The sequence below is a fragment of the Oncorhynchus nerka genome, linkage group LG9a (genome assembly GCF_034236695.1).
Source record: "Oncorhynchus nerka isolate Pitt River linkage group LG9a, Oner_Uvic_2.0, whole genome shotgun sequence".
Lineage (NCBI taxonomy): Eukaryota > Metazoa > Chordata > Actinopteri > Salmoniformes > Salmonidae > Oncorhynchus > Oncorhynchus nerka.
Genome location: NC_088404.1, coordinates 55358498 through 55382241, shown reverse-complemented (window position 1 = coordinate 55382241; position 23744 = coordinate 55358498). Strand labels below are relative to the sequence as shown.

At 43.8% G+C, this 23744-nt stretch overlaps 2 protein-coding genes across 4 annotated transcripts in view; one reads left to right on the top strand and one right to left on the bottom strand.

Annotated features, from left to right (window-relative positions):
- itga11b (integrin, alpha 11b) overlaps positions 1-14996 on the top strand; it is an 89376-nt gene extending 74380 nt beyond the window's left edge. For both annotated transcript variants that reach the window (XM_029668652.2, XM_029668653.2), the window contains 12 exons: positions 3478-3563; positions 4422-4626; positions 4858-4956; positions 7108-7184; positions 8308-8391; positions 8510-8600; positions 8778-8891; positions 9525-9608; positions 9872-9982; positions 12427-12522; positions 13451-13564; positions 14010-14996. In XM_029668652.2, the coding sequence (XP_029524512.2) occupies positions 3478-3563; positions 4422-4626; positions 4858-4956; positions 7108-7184; positions 8308-8391; positions 8510-8600; positions 8778-8891; positions 9525-9608; positions 9872-9982; positions 12427-12522; positions 13451-13564; positions 14010-14090 (1242 nt within the window). In that variant the 3' untranslated portion in view covers positions 14091-14996. The remainder of the gene's footprint in view (positions 1-3477; positions 3564-4421; positions 4627-4857; positions 4957-7107; positions 7185-8307; positions 8392-8509; positions 8601-8777; positions 8892-9524; positions 9609-9871; positions 9983-12426; positions 12523-13450; positions 13565-14009) is intronic.
- Positions 14997-16726: 1730 nt separating this feature from the next.
- Positions 16727-22966, bottom strand: fem1b (fem-1 homolog b). 2 transcript variants are annotated; one of them, XR_010464743.1, is made up of 3 exons: positions 22206-22966; positions 19963-22045; positions 16727-17508 (listed from the first exon to the last, which is right to left on the bottom strand). XR_010464743.1 is itself a non-coding variant. In XM_029668651.2 (2 exons), the coding sequence occupies exons 1-2, from the start codon at positions 22451-22453 to the stop codon at positions 20410-20412; spliced, it is 1884 nt and encodes a 627-aa protein (XP_029524511.1). In that variant the 5' UTR covers positions 22454-22966; the 3' UTR covers positions 18837-20409. The 2 variants fall into 2 exon arrangements, 1 of the variants encoding a protein (XP_029524511.1); XM_029668651.2 differs by lacking the exon at positions 16727-17508 and having other exon boundaries at positions 18837-22045.
- Between the last annotated feature and the right edge of the window lie 778 nt (positions 22967-23744).

Genomic DNA, 23744 nt, shown 5'->3' with positions numbered 1-23744 from the left:
TGTCTTCCCTGTAAAGCACAGCGTTGAGATTGCCTGCAATGACAACAAGCTGAGTCCGATGATGCTGTGACACATAGCCCCAGACCATGACGGACCCTCCACCTCCAAATCGATCCCGCTCCAGAGTACAGGCCTCGGTGTAACGCTTATTCCTTCGACAATAAACGCAAATCTGACCATCACCCCTGGTGAGACAAAACCACGACTCGTCAATGAAGAGCACTTTTTGCCAGTCCTGTCTGGTCCAGCGATGGTGGGTTTTTGCCCATAGGCGACAATGTTGCAGGTGATGTTACAGGACAATGTTACAGGTCTCATGAGGACCTGCCTTACAACAGGCCTACAAGCCCTCATTTCTGCCACTCTCAGCCTATTGCGGACCGTCTGAGCACTGATGGAGGGATTTTGCGTTCCTAGGATAATTCGGGCAGTTGTTGTTGCCATCCTGTACCTGTACCTGTTGTTACACGTGGTCTGCCACTGCGAGGACAATCAGCTGTCCATCCTGTTTCCCTGTAGCGCTGTCTTAGGCATCTCACTGTACGGACATTGGAATTTATTGCCCTGGCCACATCTACAGTCCTCATGCCTCCTTGCAGCATGCCTAAGGCATGTTCACGCAGATGAGCAGGGACCCTGGGCATCTTTCTTTTGGTGTTATTCAGAGTCAGTAGAAAGGCCTCTTTAGTGTCCTAAGTTTTCATAACTGTGGCCTTAATTGCCTACCGTCTGTAAGCTGTTAGTGTCTTAACAACCGTTCCACAGGTGCATGTTCATTAATTGTTTATCTTGTTATGGCTGCAATCCCGCTAACGGGATCGATATGACAACTACCAGTGAAAATAGAGGGCGCCAAATTCAAACCACAGAAATCTCATAATTACAATTCCTAAAGCATACATGTGTCTGATATCATTTTAAATGTAATCTTGTTGTTACACCAAAGTGTCCATTTCAAATATGCTTTTCAGCAAAAGCACTACAAACGATTATGTTAGGTCTCCACCAAACCACAATAAGCACAGCCATTTTCCAGCGAAATATAGCATTCACAACAAAATAGAGATAAAATTAACCACTAACCTTGAATTATCTTCATCAGATGACACTCATAGGACTTCATGTTACACAATACATGCATGTTTTGTTTGATAAAGTTCATATTTATATTTAAAAAATCTGAGTTTACATTGGCGTATTATATTCACTAGTTCCAAAAACATCAAGTGATTTTGCATAGCCACATAATTTCAACAGAAATACTCATCATAAATGTAGATGATAATACAAGTTATACACATGGAATTATAGATATACCTCTCCTTAATGCAACCGCTGTGTCAGATTTAAAAAAAGGTTTACGGAAAAAGCACACCATGCAATAATCTGAGACGGAGCTCAGAACAGTAGCCAAATTCGCCTCCATGTTGGAGTCAACAGAAACCAGAAAATACATGATAATGTTTCCCTAGTTTGATGAACTTCATCGGAATGCAGTCCTAGGAATCCCAGGTCCACAATAAATGCTTGATTTGTTCGAAAATGTCCGTTATTTATGTCCAATCAGCTACTTTGGTTAGAGCGTTTGGTAAACAATTCCAAAGTCACAAAGCGTGTCCACTATAACGTGACGAAATGTCCAAAAGTTCTGTAACAGTCAGTAGAAACATGTCAAACGATGTACTGAATCAATCTTTAGAATGTTGTTTACATATATCTTGAATAATATTCCAACCGGAGAATTAGAATGACTTCAGATGACCGGTGGAACGCAGGTCCTTACCCTGTGAAGGCGCATGGTGAAAGCATGGTCAACTCGTGGCAGTGGTGACTATTTCCTGTCTCATTCGACCCCCCTTCACATTAGAGTCATCAGACAAAGTTCTATTGACTGTTGACATCTAGTGGAAGTCGTAGGAATTGAAAACTCATCCATATCTCACTGTAATTTCAATGAGAGCTTGGTTGAAGATCAGAAAAAATCCAAACAGGAAGTGGAATTTCTCAGGTTTTTGCCTGCAATATGAGTTCTGTTATACTCACAGACGTAATTCAAACAGTTTTAGAAACTTCAGAGTGTTTTCTATCCAATACTAATAATAATATGCATATATTAGCAACTGAGACTGATGATCTGGCCGTTTACAATGGGCACCTTTTCATCCAAGCTACTCAATACTGCCCCTGCAGCCATAAAAAGTTATGGTTCATTGAACAAGCATGGGAAACTTCTTAGGGATAGGCATCCCGCTAGCAGGACACCAGCCGACAACATCCGATGAAATTGGAGGACGCGCAATTCAAATAAATAATCATAATATTAAACATTCATGAACATACAAGTATCTTATATAATTTAAAAGCTTAAATTCTTGTTAATATAACTGCATTGTCCGATTTACAATAGGCTTTACGGCGAAAGCATACCATGTGATCTGAGGACGGCACCCCAGATCAACATATTTTTCAACCAGCACAGGCTTCATAAAATCACGAAATGAGATAAAGTAAATCACTTACTTTTGAAGATCTCCCTCTGTTTGCAATCCAAAGGGTCCCAGCTACAACATGAATGGTTGTTTTGTTGGATAAAATCGTTTTTTATATCCCAAAAAGTCTGTTTAGTTGGTGCCATCGATTTCAGTAATCCACTCGTTCAACATGCAGACAAAGGAGTCTAAAAAGCTACCACTAAACTTCGTCCAAACAAGTCAAACGGCATTTCTATTTAATCCTCAGGTACTCTGAGGATTAAACTCTAATATTTCATACTGAAAGTAGTATGTTCAATTGGAAAGCAAAATTAGCAAGCGTGCGCCGAAAGACTGATATTGTTCCGGTGCTCTCCTCACCAAAAATCAAAATTCTTGCTTGTTTTTCAAACAACAAGCCTGAAACCTTGAGTAAAGACTGTTGACATCTAGTGGAAGCCATAGGAATTGTAATCTGGGAGACGGAATTACATAGGAACAATAGGTTTCCATTATAAGAGCCTGGGACCTAAAAAAAAAAAAGATTTTTGCCTGCCGTATCAAAATAATGGGCATGTCAGTCAAGCGGAATTTCAGGAAACTAGACTCTACTCCTAAGAAGTTTTTTAACCCTTTACAATGAAGATCTGTGAAGTTATTTGGATTTTTATTAATTATCTTTGAAAGACAGGGTCCTGAAAAAGGGGCATTTTTTGTTGTTGTTGCTGAGTTTAGTTATATGTACATATCTACCTCAATCACCTCGTACCCCTGCACGTCGACTCAGTGCTGGTACCCTCGTATATAGCCAAGTTATTGTTACTCATTGTGTATCTATCATTACTTTCATTATTACGTGTTTTACTTTTCTATTATTTCTCTATTTTGTTTATCTCTGCATTGTTAGGAAGAGGCCATAAGTAAGCATTTCACTGTTAGTCCACACCAGTTGTTTATGTGCCCAAAACATTTGTATTTAATTTTTTGATTTGATATCTCTCTATAGATCCCCTTCTGGAATGGCTGCGAGGGGGATGACAGCTGTGTCCCTGACCTCATCCTGCACAGTCGGACAGACCTTCTAGACCGCAGGTGACTTTTTAGCCCTCAGAAGCACACACACACAATACACGCACACGAGATGAGATGGTGTCTGTATGTCCAATCCCAAGTCATCCCTTTAGCCACTCCCCTTTACACTTCACTCTAATAGACAAGGTGGAGATTCCCCTATACTGTTTCCACCCATTTGGAAATAGAAAAAGTTCCCCTGGGAACCCACCAATCATTGAATCATTGAATTCACCTTAGAAAGGATTGGCGTAGTGGTCTAAGGTTAAAGACCAGGCTCTATTGCAGCCGGCTGCGACCGGGAGACCAATGGGGCGGCACACAATTGGCCTAGCGTCGTCTGGGTTAGGGGAGGGTTTGGCTGGCAGGGATGTTCTTGTCCCATCGCGCATTAGGGGCGGCAGGGTAGCCTAGTGGTTAGAGCGTTGGACTAGTAACCGGAAGGTTGCAAGTTCAAACCCCCGAGCTGACAAGGTACACATCTGTCGTTCTGCCCCTGAACAGGCAGTTAACCCACTGTTCCTAGGCCGTCATTGAAAATAAGAATTTGTTCTTAACTGACTTGCCTAGTTAAATAAAGGTAAAATAAAAATTTTTAAAAAATGTGCAACTCCTGTGGCGGGCCGGGCGCAATGCACAATAACACAGTCGCCAGGTGTACAGTGTTTCCTCCGACACATTGGTGTGGCTGGCTTCCGGTTTAAGCGGGCGTTGTGTCAAGAAGCAGTGCGGCTTGACTGGGTTGTGATTTGGAGGATGCACGGCTCTCGAGTCCGTACGCCTCTCCCAAAACTGTAACTACTATTTGAATACCACGAAATTGGGGAGAAAAAGGGGTAAGAACGTGGCGCTAATGTTCATGTCTGTCTACGGCCAAAGGCAGTTCTGTAGGCCAAGGGAGCGGGCCGCATGGGCGCTGTGTCACCACCAGGGGGCCTCGGTGGGCTCGGAGCGAGTGGTGGAGGCATCACGCAGGAGGCTGGTGGTAGAAGCTCGTCTGGAGAACCAAGGAGAGAACGCCTATGGCACCACGCTCAACATCTCCCACTCCCACAACCTGCTCTTCTCCAGTCTCATAGTCAAGGTAGGAGAAAACGGAGGATAACCATGGTATGGTTGTGCAAACTGTTGCTGCATAGTAATGTTCATATCATATCAGTGAGGGGAGAGGTCATACACAAACCCTTAAATGATTCTTCAGACATGAGTTAGATTTCATGACATCTCTTATTATGTTAAGATTACAGCATAAGTAACCTATGGCAGTTTGTGATCAAATCAGCACTTGACTCGGCGTATCTCTGTCACCCTGCAGGACCACTCAGACATCCAGATTGAATGTCGTGCTGAGGACAGGGAGAGGAACGATAGGACCTGCAATGTCAGCTCACCCTTTATGAGGTCACTGACCCAGGTACTGTATCTGATCAGCATTGTTGCTGGCTCCTGCCTTGTCAGTTCATCACCCTCACTACATCACCTTGCCAATACTAGAGGTTTTCAATTGGACACATTTAGTTAACATTACTAGGGCCAGCATTTTTGCTTACCAAAGCATCTGACCAGGAAAAACTGAGGGACTTACTGGATTTTTGCCTTGTCAGGCCACACGGTTTGGAAGAACTCCTGGCCCTTAAAGGGATAGTTCACCCAAATTACAAAATGACACATTAGTTTCCTTACTCTGTAAGCAGTCTATGTACAAGGTATAACAGCAATCCATGCTTTGGTTTAGTTTCCCTGGCAGTGACTAGCACTGTTTCCAAATGCTAACATTTGAGCATTTGTGGCACGAATCCCATTCAAGTCATGGGGCCGATATTAGCATTTTTCGCACATCATGTTCAAATCATCTATAAGTGCCTTTGTTGAACTTCACAATCAGTTTTAGATACTTTTGAAAGATTTGAACATGATGTGTGACAAATGCTAATATCAGTCCCACGACTTGAATGGGATTTGTTGCCTGGCTACCCAGACTCCATGCTCCGGCGAGAAGCTACGCCATGCCCACAGACGTCAGTTTCTTCTCCGCAATGAGTCTGGATCTGAGTACCTCCCTGACCCTTCATCGAATGTGAACACATTCGTCTGTCTGATTGGTCCAGAAACTGATGGATTGGGCCAGATCCAGAACACACGTGGGTAAATCGTCTGTTTGAAAATCTGTAATTGGCTTTGATACTCTTATTGGTTAGAGACGATCCAAACGCTGATCACTTTGTTTTGTACAACGCCACTTGTGCCCCTCGTCACCACAAACAATTTTAGTCTCAGAATAAAGTATGCAGCGAACAACAGCAGCGGAAGGTTTTAGTGTGAGTCGTCAGGCTATGGGATTTGTGCCACAAATGCTAAAACGTTAGCATTTGGAAACAGTGCCAGAGAAACTAAACCAAAGCATGGATTGCTGTCATATCTTGTCCAAAAACTGCTTGCAGTGTATGGAAACCAACATGCAATTTTGTAAATTTGCGTGAAATGTCCCTTTAACATGACTAAAGACATAAATTCCGTACGTACAGCTTACCAGGTGAGGGTAATAAACAGAAACCTAAACCTGCAAAAAGAAGCTGTACGAAAACTTGCATTCTCCACTCAACACATGGTCACATAGTTTTGTAGTCCGAGAATTGCGGTCACCTAGTGCCTTAAAGACCACCGAGCCACATTTTGGAGATTCCTCTTTCTGTCCCTGGTTGTATTCTCTTGATATACCTTGGTCAGTCAGTGAGTTACAGGTCCATTCTGTGTTCTGGCTGTGAGCAGAAACCACACTCCCTATGTAGTGCAGGGTTGTTCTTCCCTTAATAGAAACCCTTAGGTGGTCAGATGAATCAGGACAAGGGGGGGGGAAATAGCACGCAGAAGTTATGAGGAATGAAAGGAAGAAATGTTTTGGAGAAGGACAACGAATTGACAGATGTTGTCTATCACAGGGCAGATGCTTCAGGCGATAATAGACTTGTGTTTATGGTGTAATATTGATCGTTATAGCTCTTTTGCAAAGGAATATTTTTGACAGTAACATACCCAAAACCTTATTATACTAATAGGTGGGCAGGTACTGCAGTGTCTTAAAGAAATCTAGTTTTTGTTCATTTTCAGTTCATTTATTTAGATTAGATTACATTGGACTAGGGGAAAAAAGTTTTTCTAAACTCTTAATAAGATTATATATGAAACCCCACAGTAAAGCAGTAGAGACTGTGGTGGCCCCAGTATAGGCCCTGACCTTGAGGCACCGCTTCAGAGACGGATGTCTGAAATACAATGGTGCAGATTTCCACTGGCTCTCCTTTGGAAAACCTCTGACCATATCAGGTATAATTTGACTGGAAGTAAAAACGAAATGTAAAACAAAGCTTGTTGCCAGAGACCTTAACATTTCTTAGCCTATATGAGCCTCTATAAGTCTCTCATTTTTCGGATAAGATATTTGATCAAAAATCTTCAAATGCAACCATGGGTATTACATTTTTTGTTTATAAGTTTCCAACATAAAATCTTTTGCATGTGGATGCTATGTGACTAATAGTATATGTATTTTCTGGCCGTGTCCCAGGTGTCTTTCCGGCTGGAGTTTGAGTTGAGTCACTCTGTCTTCCTGGACCATGTGAGGGTTGTCCTGCAGGCTGCCAGGTGATAGACATACAGTGCATATATGAATATATTCATAGACATACAGGTAACTTAAAAAATGAAGGAAACACCAACATAAAGCGTCTTAATAGGGTGTTGGGCCACCACAAGCTGCCAGAACAGCTTCAATGCACCTTGGCATAGATTCTATAATTGTCTGGAACTCTATTGGAGGGATAGGACACCATTCTTCCATGAGAAATTCCGTAATTTTGTGTTTTGTTGATGGTGGTGGAAAACTGTCTCAGACGCCACTCCAGAATCTCCCATAAGTGTTCAATTGGGTTGAGATCTGGTGACACACACACACACACACACACACACACACACACTTTAAAACCCCTTATGCTCCTTTGAGACCCCTCTTTCAAAGTCTTCTTCAAGCCACGGTAGCCAAGATAATGGCAACTGCATTTTTATGACACTAAGCATGATGGGATGTTAATTGCTTAATTAACTCAGGAACCACACCTGTGTGGAAGCACCTGCTTTCAATATACTTTGTATCATTTACTCAAGTGTTTCCTTCATGTTGGCAGTCACCTGTATATGTTCATATTAACCATTGGTGAGGGCCTTGTATGCTCAGATACCACACTTTTTAACTTGTCCTGCCAATCACCACATTCCATTTCAGCCCCTACCCACTAGGCAGAGACATCAGTTCAACATCTAGTTTTGATGGTTGAGTTGTGAAATCAACAAAAATTGTCACCATGTTATTTGATTTAGCTTAAAAGTTGGATGAATAAATTATGAAATTCCCTTACGTTGATGATTTTTTCAAATCCAATCAATTTTCCACGTTGATTCAATGTCATCACAGACTTTTTTTGAATGTCGTGGAAACAACGTTGATTCAGCCAGTTTTTGCCCATTGGGTAGCTATTACCACCAGGTAACCATCCGTTACGGACTAATGGAACCGGACCTGCTATGTTTCCACAATCACCTCCTCCTAAACAATTCATGTATGTACTGTACCCAACAGGATTGAGGTCAATTCCATTTCAATCCAGTCAATTCAGGAAGTAAACTGAAATAAATGAACTTGACCCTAACCCTGGTGTCAAACACAAACAGGGTGCAGGTGAATTATTTCATGTTGATTTGTGCTCTACAGCGATGGGGAGGAGATGAGCCCAGAGGACAACATCAACAACATATTTCATCCTCTGAAGTACGAGGCAGACCTCCTGTTCACAAGGTGGGTTTCAATGAGCTGCTGAATTTAGATGATTCCACACATAAGGAGTCATTTAAAGTGTGTGTGTGTGTGGGGGGGGCGTATTTTGTATCATCCATCCCTTTTCTCTCCACCTCAGGGACTCCAAGCCTCCTCGTTTTGAGATCAACTCAGACCACTACCGGAACAAACCCGGCAGCAGTGGTCCAATGTTTAACCTTACTTATCACGTGAGTTTCTCTCAATCGCTACCTTAACAAGACCCGACCTGCAATCCTTTGTCCTTTATACATATGGCCGATCTACATTATAAGTATAAATACTAAATACTGACTATAATCTGTAGACTATACATTTTTTTACATTCTCTTCAGTATCTTTATATTTATTCTCTTCTCAACGTACAGATCCAGAATCTGGGCTTCTTCCCAGTGACAGACTTGCTGTTCGCTGTTGACGTGTTTGCTGTTACAAAGAGTGGTAACCATCTCTTCCAGATTGCCAATATCGACACTGACCAGGTGAGAGGATCAGTTATTATTCAATGTTATAACGTTGCATTGTCAATATACATGAATTCTACTGTATACAGTTGCGACCACATATATTGGCACCCTTGCACCTTTAGTAGATATTCCCTATTTCTTCTCAAATAAGTTGACATTTCAAACAAAATTGTGGTCACCACATGGTTGCACAACCTTTGGCCAAGATAACTGCAGACAAACGCTTCTTGTAGCCATCAATGAGTTTGCTGCACCTTTCTTCGGGCTATTTGGCCCACTTTTTAGCAGCAAACTGCTCTAATTCTTCAATGTTTGATGGGTGCCCTCGCACCAACTGCTGTTTTCAGCTCTTGCCATAGGGTTTGGATGGGATTCCGATCTGGACTCTTCGCTGGCCACTTAAGAACAAATTCTTATTTTCAATGACGGCCTAGGAACAGTGGGTTAACTGCCTGTTCAGGGGCAGAAGGACAGATAAAATAAAGTGTTGCCAAAACTCCATAGAAAGCAGGAACCTAGGTATAACCCTAGAGGAATCAGGCTCTGCGGGGTGGCCAGTCCTCTTCTAACTATACCGGACTGTACCCTGTGTCTGTGTGTAGCTACAGGATGACAGATTAAAACTCTCTCTCGCTCTCTCCTCACCAGGCGGTTAGCTCTAACTGTGTCCTCCCACATCACATGACTCCAAACCATGTTTTCCCTGAAGATCTCTCACATGTCCCACAGCTGGTAAGTATTGGTTATCTGCATATGTGTCTAGTGTGGTTGTGTATGTACTGAAGTACTACCCAGATGGCAAAACTGGTGCTGTCATTTCGACCAGAAACTGGTTGGAATAACATTACTAAGATATAATTTCGACCAGAAACTGGTTGGAATAAAATGACTGTGATGTCATTTCAATCGGTTTTGCAACTGGTTATGGAGTATGCAGCATATGGGCTATTAGGACAGTATCATGTTGATGAGAATCCTTGTTATGCTTTGTGCAGAATCACTCCAACAGCATGACGTTGCCAATGCAGTGCAGACTCAACGTGCCTGCGTACAGGGAGGTCAGAGTGACAGTCAGGGGGCATCTGCACCTCCAAGCTCTCTTTGCTGTGAGTTTGACATTACTTGTGCACTCCGCTGACATTCAGTACGCCTATTCCACTCTTTCTCGATAACTCTTTCAAACTTTGACCATTTTAGAGGATATGTGTTGGCTCAATAGCATCCACGTTTCAAGTTTTAATGTCACGTGCACAAGTACAGTGAAATGCCTTTCTTGCACGTTCTAATGTACAATGTAATAATCTATATCAATGTAGTACTAAAAATAACATGAGGCAGAACAAAAACAACAACTAAAAATAACACAAGAAATAAGAAGAACACGAGAAGTTAGAATCTATTTACAGGGTCAATTCCAATAGCATATTTACATTGTGCAGAGATACTGGAGTGATAGAGGCAGATACAGTTGAAGTCGGAAGTTTACATGCACGTTTTTCAACCACTCCACAAATTTCTTGTTAACAAACTATAGTTTGGCAAGTCGGTTAGGACATCTACTTTGTGCATGACACAAGTAATTTTGCCAACAATTGTTTACAGACAGGTTATTTCACATATAATGAATTCACTGTATCACAATTTCAGTGGGTCAGAAGTTTACATACACTAAGTTAGCTGTGCTTTTAAACAGCTTGGAAAATTCCAGAAAATTATGTCATGGCTTTATAAGCTTTTGATAGGCTAATTGACATCATTTGAGTCAATTGGAGGTGTACCTGTGGATGTATTTCAAGGGCTACCTTCAAACTCAGTGCCTCTTTGCTTGACATCATGGGGAAATCAAAATAAATCAACCAAGACCTCAGAAAGTCTGGTTCATCCTTGGGAGCAATTTCCAAACGCCTGAAGGTACCACCTTCATCTGTACAAACAACAGTACGCAAGTATAAACACCATGGGACCACGCAGCCATCATACCGCTCAGGAAGAAGACCCATTCTGATTCCTAGAGATTAACGTACTTTGGTGTGAAAAGTGCAAATCAATCCCAGAACAGCAAAGGACCTTGTGAAGATGCTGGAGGAAAGAGGTAAAAATTATCTATATCCACAGTAAAATGAGTCCTATATCGACATAATCTGAAAGTCCACTCAGCAAGGAAGAAGCCACTGCTCCATAACCACCATAAAAAAAGCAAGACTACGGTTTGCAACTGCACATGGGGACAATGATCGTACTTTTTGGAGAAATGTCCTCTGGTCTGATGAAACAAAAATAGAACTGTTTGGTCATAATGACCATTGTTATGTTTGGAGGAAAAAGGGGGAGGCTTGCAAGCCGATGAACACCATCCCAACCGTGAAGCACGGGGGTGGCAGCATCATGTTGTGGGGGTGCTTTGCTGCAGGAGAGACTGGTGCACTTCACAAAATAGATGTCATCATGAGGCAGGAAAAATATGTGGATATATATTGAAGCAATATCTCAAGACATCAGTCAGGAAGTTAAAGCTTGGTCGCACATGGGTCTTGCAAATGTACACTGACCCCAAGCATACTTCCAAAGTCATAACAAAATGGCTTAAGGACAACAACGTCAAGGTATTGGAGTGCCCATCACAAAGCCCTGACCTCAATCATAGAGAATTTGTGGACAGAACTGAAAAAGCATGTGCGATCAAGGAGGCTTACAAACCTGACTCAGGTTGGTGTCAGCTCTGTCAGGAGGAATGGGCCAAAATTCACCCAATTTATTGTGGAAGGCTACCCGAAACGTTTGATTGAAATTAAACAATTTAAAGGCAATTCTACCAAATACTAAATGAGTGTATGTAAACTTCTGACCCACTGGGAATGTGATGAAAAAAAAACAAAGCTGAAATAAATCATTATCTCTGCTATTATTCTGACATTTCTCATTCTTAAAATAAAGTGGTGATCCTAATTGACCTAAAACAGCGAATATTTACTTGGATTAAATGTTTAAAAAAATTGAGTTTAAATGTATTTGGCCAAAGTGTATGTAAACTTCTGGCTTCAAATGTGTGTATAGGGGTAAGGTGACTAGGCACCAGGATGTATGATAAACGGAGTAGCAACAGTGTAAATTAAGATGTGTGTGTGCTTGTGTATAGTCAGTATAAATGTGCGTGCATGTTATGTGTGTGTTGGAGTGTCAGTGTGCGTGAGTGTGTAGAGTCCTGTGAGTGTGCCTAGAGACAGTACAAAAAAATATATAAATACAAGGGTCAACTCAGATAGTCCGTGTAGCCATTTTGTTAGCTATTTAACATTCTTATGGCTTAGGGATAGAAGCTATTCTGGAGCCTGTTGCTCCAGTACTGCTTAACGTTCGGGTGTTTAGCCTTCACAACTGTTTACGTGTGTGTGGACCATTTTAAGTCCTGATCTGGTCCCGAGGTTTTGAATCGCCCCTTTAATGTAAAGAACGTTCAATTCCTTATTGTTCTTTAATGTCACTTGTTGATGACTGAGTTATTTGTTCAATGCAATTATAGTTATTTTCTTGTTAAACTCTTCCCTGATAGGTGAAGTTTAAAACTCTGGAGTTGGTGACAGCAGCCTCCATAGAACTGAGTCCTTCCAGTCCCGTGTTCCTGCATGAGGAGAGGCCAACACGACACGTAAGACCCAGCAGCGTCCAACTCACACTTCATATGCTTCATAACACTTTGTAACACTTCATAACAGCCTGAAGGAATGGGCTGGTTTGAGTGTACTTAATGAAGTGTACATAGTCCCTCTGTTGAACGGCCACATTTGTTTGGCTTGCCAGTGCAGTGAGGCCTATAAGAACTAGGAGGACCAGGAGAATGCGGTGATAGTTGCTCAGATATATGTGGTTATGGTTCCACCTTCTGGCAGAAAGTGATACTGATTACTTTGCTGTTGTAGATGCCTTTCATTTGTTTTGTTACAATTTCACTACACTTCAAACCACAGGTTCAACTTGATAACTTGAACAGGCACAGTCATTTCCAAGGTTTATTTTAATCACTCGGTTGTGGTCAGTTTGTTATTTTTATTAGACGCTAAACACACCAAATAATAATACATTTATTCAACTTCTATAGCGCTTTGAATAACCGAAATAAGGCCCGGATTTAATCCGATTGCGCTTTGTCGGCTATGTGCCATTTAAAGGTAATGGCCGAGAGCACACCGTGACTGGTTGAATCGTGGCCTAAACCTAAAAGTGCTTAAAAAAACACAAGAAACAAACCAGCAATATATCATGAGTACTGAGTAGCCAAGCTAGGCCAAATCTTTTGAGTGCATCCTCCAAATGATGGCGCGACGGTCATGAGATGTTCGAAAGGTTTATGGATTGAGCCGAGGGAGTTGGTCAGGGAGATTGGTGATGGAGTGTGCTGGTATGACCTATACACATTATATGTTCATGTAAATCCACATTTTAGACCACCAGTCATAGAGAATGAAAAACATTTCAGACAGTATTAAATGTATGTTTGTTGACCGTTTACTCGCCGCAAAGTCCAGCCAAACCAGATCCCCCATACATGCCTGAGTCCAGTGTAATTTCCCCTCTAGATAATCCTGGAGATGAGAAAGGAGGAAGATTACAAAATTCCCATCTGGATTATAGTAGGGAGCACGCTGGGTGGTCTGCTGCTGCTATCCTTGCTCATCCTGGCTCTATGGAAGGTAGGAATGAATCAATGTCATCCTGCATAAATCTTCATTATAATAAAGCAATAAGGCACGAGGGGGTGTGGTATATGACTAATAAACCACGGCTAAGGGCTGTTCTTATGCACAACATAACACAGAGTGCCTGGATACAGCCCTTAACATTGGTATGTATAGTGGCCATATACCACAAACCCCTAAGGTGCCTTATTGCTATTATAAACTGGTAACCAGCGTAGAACAGTAAAAATATTTGTGAGGTCATACCCGTGGTATACGATCTGACATACCATGGCTTTGAGCCAATCAGCATCCAGGTACCAAACTACCTGGTTTATAATCAATGACCTGGTGTATAATCAATGATAACTCAGCCTTTCTACCAGTATGTTGGTCCCTGTAGACACCTGGTGAAGGGTTTTGGTTTCACTCTTTCCCCTCTCTGTTTCTGCCTTCCCAGCTGGGCTTCTTCAACAGGCAGAAACAGAGGGAGGAAGAGGAGGAGCAAGTAGCCAACGGGAAGATGCCAGAGGAGCGGTAACCATGGCAACAGTGCAGACCCGCATCAGCCCCATCACTCAGGGACCCCCAGCACACCCCCAGACAAGACTGTGGGAGTGACCTCGGTGTCCATATTCCCCTTGGCTGAACAGCACCCGTCTTGCACTGCCGAGCCTTCTTACTTGCTGTCTTAGAACCCGACAGAAGCTCCCGGCCCACCTGTGTCTCTCTTATGACTGAGGAACTTCCAACAGACACCATCTGAACAGCAGACACCATCTGGACAAGACTGAGGTCCTGGTTATCAGTCAGACTTTATGACCTATCATCATCATCAACCACAAAGCCAAATGACAATCTTTCACCAGAGCAATGACCACAGAATATTTTTCTAAGAAAGTGTGCCTGAATATAATAGAGTGAATGGAATAAGCCCATCATTAATATAAGGCCAAAGAAAACCAGGCAGCCTGTTCAGAACACAAGATTACCTATAATGGCTGATGATTTTTTGGGCTTTTGCTATGGCGTTTCTCAAATATGCAACAGCAACAACCTACTCATTTATTTTGGAAGAGAACATGACGCAACTGAAATATTATATTGTATTTGCAAATTCCATATTCTATAGCTGATGCACTTTTGTCTTATAACGATAAACTTGAATTGTGTACATATCCAACTGTGCCTTCACAACTGAATTAAGTTGTCGATGACCTTTAAAGTGGCATTACTATACAACTACATAATATTAACTTAAGGCTATTGTGCAACAACGTTGTCAGATGTATGTACACCAATACGAGGCTGTTTTGCACCGTGGCGTACAACCTGTGGATTTATATATGAACACAGATGACCTGGGGTCCTAGAAAGGATCTCAAGGAAGATGCAATGATGGCCATGTAGAAATCATTAAAGCATGCCAAGTGGTTTATAAAGAGTTCATGAGTTTATGTGTAATTAAATCTGTACACTGTAACCACAGAGTGAATTGGTCAGCTTCCACATGCAATGAAACGTGTGTGGTATATCGGTGGAATCATCTGTTTTAGAGAAGATTTAAGCCCACAGTTGTTCTGACTCAATCCAGAGGCCATCTGGTATGCGGGTCATTGCATGTGACATCAGACACATTTTGGGCACTATCCACTTGCCACGTAAAATTTTCCCTCCGGAGACTGGAGAGGACCAATGTCAATACATTTGGTTGTGTACTCACTTATAAGCAGTTTTGGTGTCATATTAAAAGGGAGATACTTACTACACCTTTGATAATTATACCTGAAGAAATATTAATTGCACGCAGGTAGAAAAGGAAAGTATAAGAAACATTAATATCAAGGCAAAAACGTATCACTTTACACATGGAGTGATATAGAAATCATTCTAGTCCCACAACTTCTGACAGAAATAGTTTCACTTCGACTTTTGATAGCTGTCTTTGATTAAATACATGAAATAAATTAGCTTGAAAGGGGAATGACAAAACCAATGAGCTAATGGGAAACACTGAGCTTTAATATGACACCAACTTTGTACATATGCAGTATCTCTCATGTCTTCAAAGCATTAGTCTTTCCAAAAAAACATGTAAACTGCTGAAGAAAAAAAACAGGGTTAAACTGTATTTGGGTTCATTTGCATCCATTACCCCAAATACAAAATATTAAAATAGAAATACCTGATATACAGTACCAGTCAAAAGTTTGGACAGACCCCTACTCATTCATTGGTTTTCTTAATTTGTACTATTTTCTACATTGTAGAATAATAGTGAAGACAACAAAACTATGAAATAACACATTGAACCATGTAGTGCTATACAAATCAAAATACATTTTATAAAGTAGCCACCCTTTGCCTTAACAGCTTTCACACATTCTCTCAACCAGCTCCATGAGGTAGACACCTGGAACGCATTTCAATTAACAGGTGTGCCTTGTTCAAAGTGCATTTCTTTCCTTCTGAATGCATTTGAGCCAATCAGTTGTGTTGTGACAAGGTGGTGTGTGTGTGGGGGGGGGAAATCAGGCGTGAATCAGGCCTTCATGGTCGAATTGCTGCAAAGAAACCATTAATAAAGGACACCAATAAGAAGAGACTTGCTTGGGCCAAGAACCATGAGCAATGGACATTAGACAGGTGGAAATCTGTCCTTTGGTCTGACGAGTCCAATGTTGAGATTTTTGGTTCCAACCTCTGTGTCTTTACATTTACATTTAAGTCATTTAGCAGACGCTCTTATCCAGAGCGACTTACAAATTGGTGCATTCACCTTATGACATCCAGTGGAACAGTAGTGGATCTAAATCTTTTAAGGGGGGTGAGAGGGATTACTTTATCCTATCCTAGGTATTCCTTAAAGAGGTGGGGTTTCAGGTGTCTCCGGAAGGTGGTGATTGACTCCGCTGTCCTGGCGTCGTGAGGGAGTTTGTTCCACCATTGGGGGGCCAGAGCAGCGAACAGTTTTGACTGGGCTGAGCGGGAACTGTACTTCCTCAGTGGTAGGGAGGCGAGCAGGCCAGAGGTGGATGAACGCAGTGCCCTTGTTTGGGTGTAGGGCCTGATCAGAGCCTGGAGGTACTGAGGTGCCGTTCCCCTCACAGCTCCGTAGGCAAGCACCATGGTCTTGTAGCGGATGCGAGCTTCAACTGGAAGCCAGTGGAGAGAGCGGAGGAGCGGGGTGACGTGAGAGAACTTGGGAAGGTTGAACACCAGACGGGCTGCGGCGTTCTGGATGAGTTGTAGGGGTTTAATGGCACAGGCAGGGAGCCCAGCCAACAGCGAGTTGCAGTAATCCAGACGGGAGATGACAAGTGCCTGGATTAGGACCTGCGCCGCTTCCTGTGTGAGGCAGGGTCGTATTCTGCGGATGTTGTAGAGCATGAACCTACAGGAACGGGCCACCGCCTTGATGTTAGTTGAGAACGACAGGGTGTTGTCCAGGATCACGCCAAGGTTCTTAGCGCTCTGGGAGGAGGACACAATGGAGTTGTCAACCGTGATGGCGAGATCATGGAACGGGCAGTCCTTCCCCGGGAGGAAGAGCAGCTCCGTCTTGCCGAGGTTCAGCTTGAGGTGGTGATCCGTCATCCACACTGATATGTCTGCCAGACATGCAGAGATGCGATTCACCATCTGGTCATCAGAAGGGGGAAAGGAGAAGATTAATTGTGTGTCGTCTGCATAGCAATGATAGGAGACACCATGTGAGGTTATGACAGAGCCAAGTGACTTGGTGTATAGCGAGAATAGGAGAGGGCCTAGAACAGAGCCCTGGGGGACACCAGTGGTGAGAGCACGTGGTGTGGAGACGGATTCTCGCCACGCCACCTGGTAGGAGCGACCTGTCAGGTAGGACGCAATCCAAGCGTGGGCCGCGCCGGAGATGCCCAACTCGGAGAGGGTGTAGAGGAGGATCTGATGGTTCACAGTATCGAAGGCAGCCGATAGGTCTAGAAGGATGAGAGCAGAGGAGAGAGAGTTAGCTTTAGCAGTGCGGAGGGCCTCCGTGATACAGAGAAGAGCAGTCTCAGTTGAATGACTAGTCTTGAAACCTGACTGATTTGGATCAAGAAGGTCATTCTGAGAGAGATAGCGGGAGAGCTGGCCAAGGACGGCACGTTCAAGAGTTTTGGAGAGAAAAGAAAGAAGGGATACTGGTCTGTAGTTGTTGACATCGGAGGGATCGAGTGTAGGTTTTTTCAGAAGGGGTGCAACTCTCGCTCTCTTTGTGAGATGCAGAGTAGGCGAACAGATGATCTCTGCATGTGTGGTTCCCACCGTGAAGCATGGAGGAGGTGGTGGTGATGTTTTTTTGTTTTTTTGCTGGTGACATTGTCAGTGATTTATTTAGAATTCAAGGCACACTTAACCAGCATGGCTACCACAGCATTCTGCAGCGATACACTATCCCATTTGATTTGAGCTTAGTGGAACTATCAGTTGTTATTTTAGCAGGACAATGACCCAACACACCTCCAGGCTGTGTAAGGGCTATTTGACCAAGGAGAGTGACAGAGCGCTGCATCAGATGACCTGGCCTCCACAATCACCCGACCTAACCCAACTGAGATGGTTTGGGATGAGTTGGACCGCAGAGTGAAGGAAATACAGCCAACAAGTGCTCAGCATATGTGGGAACTCCTTCAAGACTGTTGGAAAACCATTCTCGGTGAAGCTGGTTGAGAGAATGCCAAGAGTGTGCAAAGGGTGGATACTTTGAAAAATCTCAAATATTAAATAGATTTTCATTTGTTTAGGGCTCCAGAGTGGCACAGCAGTGCATCTCAGTGTGAGAGGCGTCACCACAGACCCGGGTTCAATTCCAGGCTGTATCACAACAGGCCGTGATTAGGAGTCCCATAGGGCGGCACACAATTGGCCCAGTGTCGTCCAGGTTAGGGTTTGCCCGTCATTGTAAATAAGAATTTGCCTAGTTAAATAAAATAATACTTTTTTTTGGTTACTACACGATTCCATGTGTTATTTCATAGTTTGTGTTTTCACTATTATTCTACAATGTAGAATTTTTTTTTTAAAAGAAAGAAAAACCCTTGAATGAGTAGGTGTGTCCAAACTCTTGACTGGTAATGTACATACATTCTCCACTCCAGATTTTTTTTTAAACAGTGTCATACAGTAAAAGCCAAATCGGATCAAATCAATAGCGAGAGCATTTAAAGTCTTAACACGCACGCCCTTTTAAAGTAGAAAGCACACTTAACGGCACGCTATGGTCACAGTATCACTTCGATGAAAATCAAAGAAAAATCGGCAGAAATCACCTTTCATTCTCAGCTTTAATCTCTGACCATCTGATTAGGAAACAGAACAAGGACGGACTGTACAAATCGTTGGTTATTATGGACAAACGACATGTTGCAAAGCATGAGGGAAAAGACTATAGGCATACATTCAACCCCGCCAGGAACATTCCACAGTCCTTCCCTCGATCTCAGCATGCGCACCCACACACAAATCCAAAAGACGTAGAATGGAAGACATGCTCAAACATCAATACCAGCAGCATCCATTTAAAGGCCCGTATGTGGTCATACTCAGCCAAAGCCATGGAGTCTCCACAGACAGCCGCCAAGCTCGTTCCCTCACACTGTAGCAAAGCTCATCAGGATGGCCAACAACCCACATGCGTTGGTGACTTGGTTAAAAGGGGACATCTACGCCTAATTACTCCGATAGAGAAAATCTAAATAGAATCACAGGCACATCTTTACCAGTCAGTGTTTGTGTAAAAGAAAGCTCCTTTTACATCTACTTCCACAGATGTTTTTTCCATAAAAATATATCTTCAAACATACCCTCTTAAATAAAACTTCTTTTGATTTTTTGTTTTTTTAAATATCAGTTATTGAAAGAAAAATAAAATACTCCTATTATAAGTATAAAGTGCTGTCCAGCAGTTCTCTCTCTGTACTGTGTGGGTTGGCTCGCTGTTCTTCTAGAGAAATCTGAAACGATCTGTTATTATAATGCAATACTCAATCACCAGTCATGAGTTTGGAACCAAACATAGGCAGACAATCCAACTAGAAATGAGAATCACAAGGCAAACCAATGTCAAAATGTAGACATCAGTGGAACCGTGACAACTTTAAAGAGCAATGGGTGACTGAAATAAAAGAAAGTCCCACAAGATCTCTGCGTCACTGTCTAACACACAAGTTTGACTGGCTGCTTGGCAAAGCCGTGCATTTCTGGCTTATTCTCTATCGCCAAGACTAACTACTACCGTCTCACCTCCCAGCCTTTCTCTGACTGACACGCATTCGCTCCCTCAAACACACACCAACAAACCACTGACCCCCATAATCATTGCAACATGGCACACACCATCCCTGCAACAGGCAAACATGATAAGGCAAAAAGAATCAAGAGTGCAATGTTACTTTTCATGGTTGCGAACCCAGCTGGATGTCTGGGACAATTGGATCCATGCAGTACAAGCTGTCAAATGGTCCTGCTGTTGTCACCATTGTGTGGATGCTTGGCTGTGCCAAGTATTCTCTTTGGAACACTCTGGGAAAGTGAAAGCACAAAGCAGGCTGTCAATTTCCTCATTCTGCTGGTGACACCCAGTAGTCCGAATGACAACCACAGACAGTAACACACTTCAGTAAGAGATCTGGAGAACGAGAACATGGGCGCTCCTGCTGGTACTCGCAATTCATACTTATAACAGAAAAAAAGGGAACCATTGTTAAAAACCACAATGTGTCAAACTGTTCATAATCATCCCCAGCCAGCACCATTCTGATTTGTTAGAAAATTATAAAACAAAACAAAAAAAGAACAAGAGATTCTAATTGTTTAAAATGTCTCCATGGCCAGGTGGATCAGTGAAACTCCACAAACTCCTCCAGAGTCTTAGGGATCTGGTTGCGGTATGTGATTTGGTGCTGGCGAACGGCCCGCGACGCCAGGCACTTGAGGCTCATCTTCATCTGGGTCTTGAGCAGGATCTCCGACACTCCCGTGGTGCTCTTGTCCAGTGGCGTCTTCTTTTGCTTGTTGGTCATGTCAGTGTGGGCGCCCGCTTCCACCAGGCTGATGATGATGGCGTGCAGCGTCAGGAAGTCGCTGATGGGCCGGTTGTACTGCACAATGATGTGCAGCGGACTGTTGCCCTCGTGGTCCACCGCGTTCACCTGCGCGCCGCAGTCCAGCAGCAGCTTGGTTACCTGCGCGTTGGGAAAGGTGCACACATCGTTGGTGTGGAAGTCGTCCACTGGAGTGCTGGAGCTGATGGCCAGGTGCAAGAGGGACGAGCCCTCCCGCGAGCGCGGGTCCAACTGGATCAGGTTGTAGATCTGCTTGTTGATGCGGGCGCGCTCCTCCTCACCACACACTGTCTTGGTGCTGATGCACACCAGGTAAAGGAAGGTGAACACGTTGGACTCGTAGTTGTCCATGGCCGTGTGAAGCTCGGCCTCAGGCGCTGCTTCCACCCTGGCCATGCTCCTCTGGATCTCCAGCACGCTGCAGTGCAGCACCTGCTTCACTGGCTCCGCCCCCACCGGCTCCTTCAGGTGCACCATCTGGGAAAAGACCTGGGCGAAGCGCAGCAGGTCCTTGTGAGTGTTGCGGTTGCCCTTTTGGCGCAGGAGCAGCGCGTGCAGCCACAGCTTGATGCACTGGTCGAACTCCATGTTGTCGGCATACACGGCACCCCGGTAGATGATGGGGTGTGACACGTCGATGTTGTCCGAGCCCAGGATGCGCTCGCGCACCATCAGGCCCTCCATGTGCAGCGCATTGCGGTCCGCCCGGATGGCCTCCAACTCCTGCGGGGTGCGGCACTCGCCCCTACTGCCGTAGGCCTCGATGGGTGGCAGCAGCTCCTTGGCGATGAGCGCGCCGAGATCGCGGTGGCGCTCCAGCATGGCCAGGTAGAGGTAGTGGTAGGTCTTGAGGATGTCATAGTTCTCCCGGTCGTTGGCGAACGAGGCACCCAGGAGCTCCAGAGCCTCGATGCGGCTGTGTGGGTCACACTCAGCGTGCAACAGCAGCAACTCCACCACGTCCGCCTTGCAGCTCTCCGCCGCCACTTTGAGCGGCGTCATGCCATGGCCGTTCACCACCATGGCTGCCTGGCAGCGCACCAGCTCCTTCACGATGTCCAGGTGGCCTGCCTCAGCAGCAAAGTGCAGGGCGGTGGCCCCGCAGTGGGCCTTGGCATTGGGGTCAGCGCCATGCTCCAGCAGAAAGCCCACCACGTCCGTGTGGCCCTTGTAGGCGGCGATCATCAGGCAGGTGTTGTCGTACTTGTTGGCGATGCCGATGTTGGCCTGGTGTTCCACCAGGTATTTCACAATGTCCAGGCGCCCGTCAAAGCAGGCCGCTCTCAGGGGGGTGGAGTTGGTGACAGTGGTGTGGTTGACATTCGCCTGGTGGCACACCAACTGGCGGACCACCTCAAAGTGTCCTGCGCCAGCCGAACACCACAAAGCAGTGGCCCCATCAATGACATACCTGAAGGAGGGAGAAGAGATGGGTCAAATGAATTACCCAGCAAATAATGCATTTGACATAAAAGACCATTACGGTGCTTAATTTTCCCACCATTGCCAGCAGAAATAAAGTGCAATCACACACAATTGACTGACCAATGATTCAATTAATGAATACTAACCCGTCAAATCTGACTGTGCCAGTCTGTTCAGTATCCACCTTGTAGTGATCCAGCAGCAGCCTCACAACTTTGTCGTGTCCGTTTCGAGATGCAATGATGAGAGGAGTTGACCGTTGGCCAGCGAGGTGGGTCACGTAACTCAGTAAATATCGTGTCTCAGCCTCGGAGTGGTTGAGCAGCAGGGCGGCCAACGTCAGGACTCGGCCCTCAGCAGCCGCTTTGTATACGTACCCGGCAAGCGAGTCCATCCAAGCCCAGCACGTCGCCGGCACCTTCGCCTTCTTCGCAAGTGTCGCCCACTAGATGTACTACTCCAACGCAGCCCGCCTCCCATTAAAATACCGAAACAAGGTTATTCAGTGCTCACATGAAAAACTCAATTGAGCTTGGTTGATACAGTAATTCGTTTTACTGAAACCCATTATTTCAAAGCACAAAACAAGCTGCATCCGAACTAATTCGTATTGTTTGTTTGGGCTAACTTCTGGATTCGATTATCAACTTTGTTGTCCCCAATTTCGGTGGCACCGAGCTAGCTAGCTAATGCATCATCTGAAGATAGCTAGCTAGCAAGCTCACATTCAAAACCATGCAAGTATCAGAACTTCGTGCTGTTAAATCTCGCTTCTCTTGAATTACAGTACTCCCCTTTAAACACGTTAAAGCAGGCAAGGTCAAAGAAGAATGCAGTCGGCTATATTAGCCAACAAATGTAAGTGTTTTGAGAACAGAGCAAGGCTATCAACGTCTCGTCAGCAACACTAAAAAAAGAAGTACTTCCGGGTCACGGAATTTCAGAAATCTTCTAAATAAAAGTCCCCACGAAATAGAAGAAAAGTGAAAATAACCGGTATTTATTCATGATGAATGACAAATAATTGTCTAAACATTAACAGTGATTCATATTTGTTCATATTTAAGTGACATTACCGTTGGGTAAATGTAACACTAAATAGATGTCTACACCATTTCTGAAAAGACTGCGCACCCACCAAAATGTTGAGATTTATAAACTTGGAACATGGCATACATACGCATGTTTCCCCTTATAAATTATAAATCACATCTTCCGTAAAACTATGTGTGTGTGTTCGAACATTATATAACTCCACATGAAAAACGCCCATCATTCACCTTTTATGGTGACTATAACACCCTTATTTGCTGTATACTTTGGAAGTACTGGAATAAGGCAAGACAATGCATTGTGAACTTGATCAAATGTCTTTGGAGGTGTTCTCAGAATGTTTTCTTTTGCAGTGACATTTGCTTTATCTGTCCATTTCTGAAATAGAAAAACAATTCCTAATTGTTGTGGATATTTTGAATGCAATAGTCTTGCATTCACTTTTCCCCAAACCTAAATATGCTGAAATCTGAAATATTGTCTACTAATAAAAAAGAGGAAAACTACAAGTAGGCCAACTTAGAGTGGTAGCCTACACAATTCAATAGGCGCAACAGTCTGTTCACCTGTTAAATTCTACTGTATGTTAGAAAACTGTGCTTCCTGTCAGATACATAGAGCAAGAACTTTAA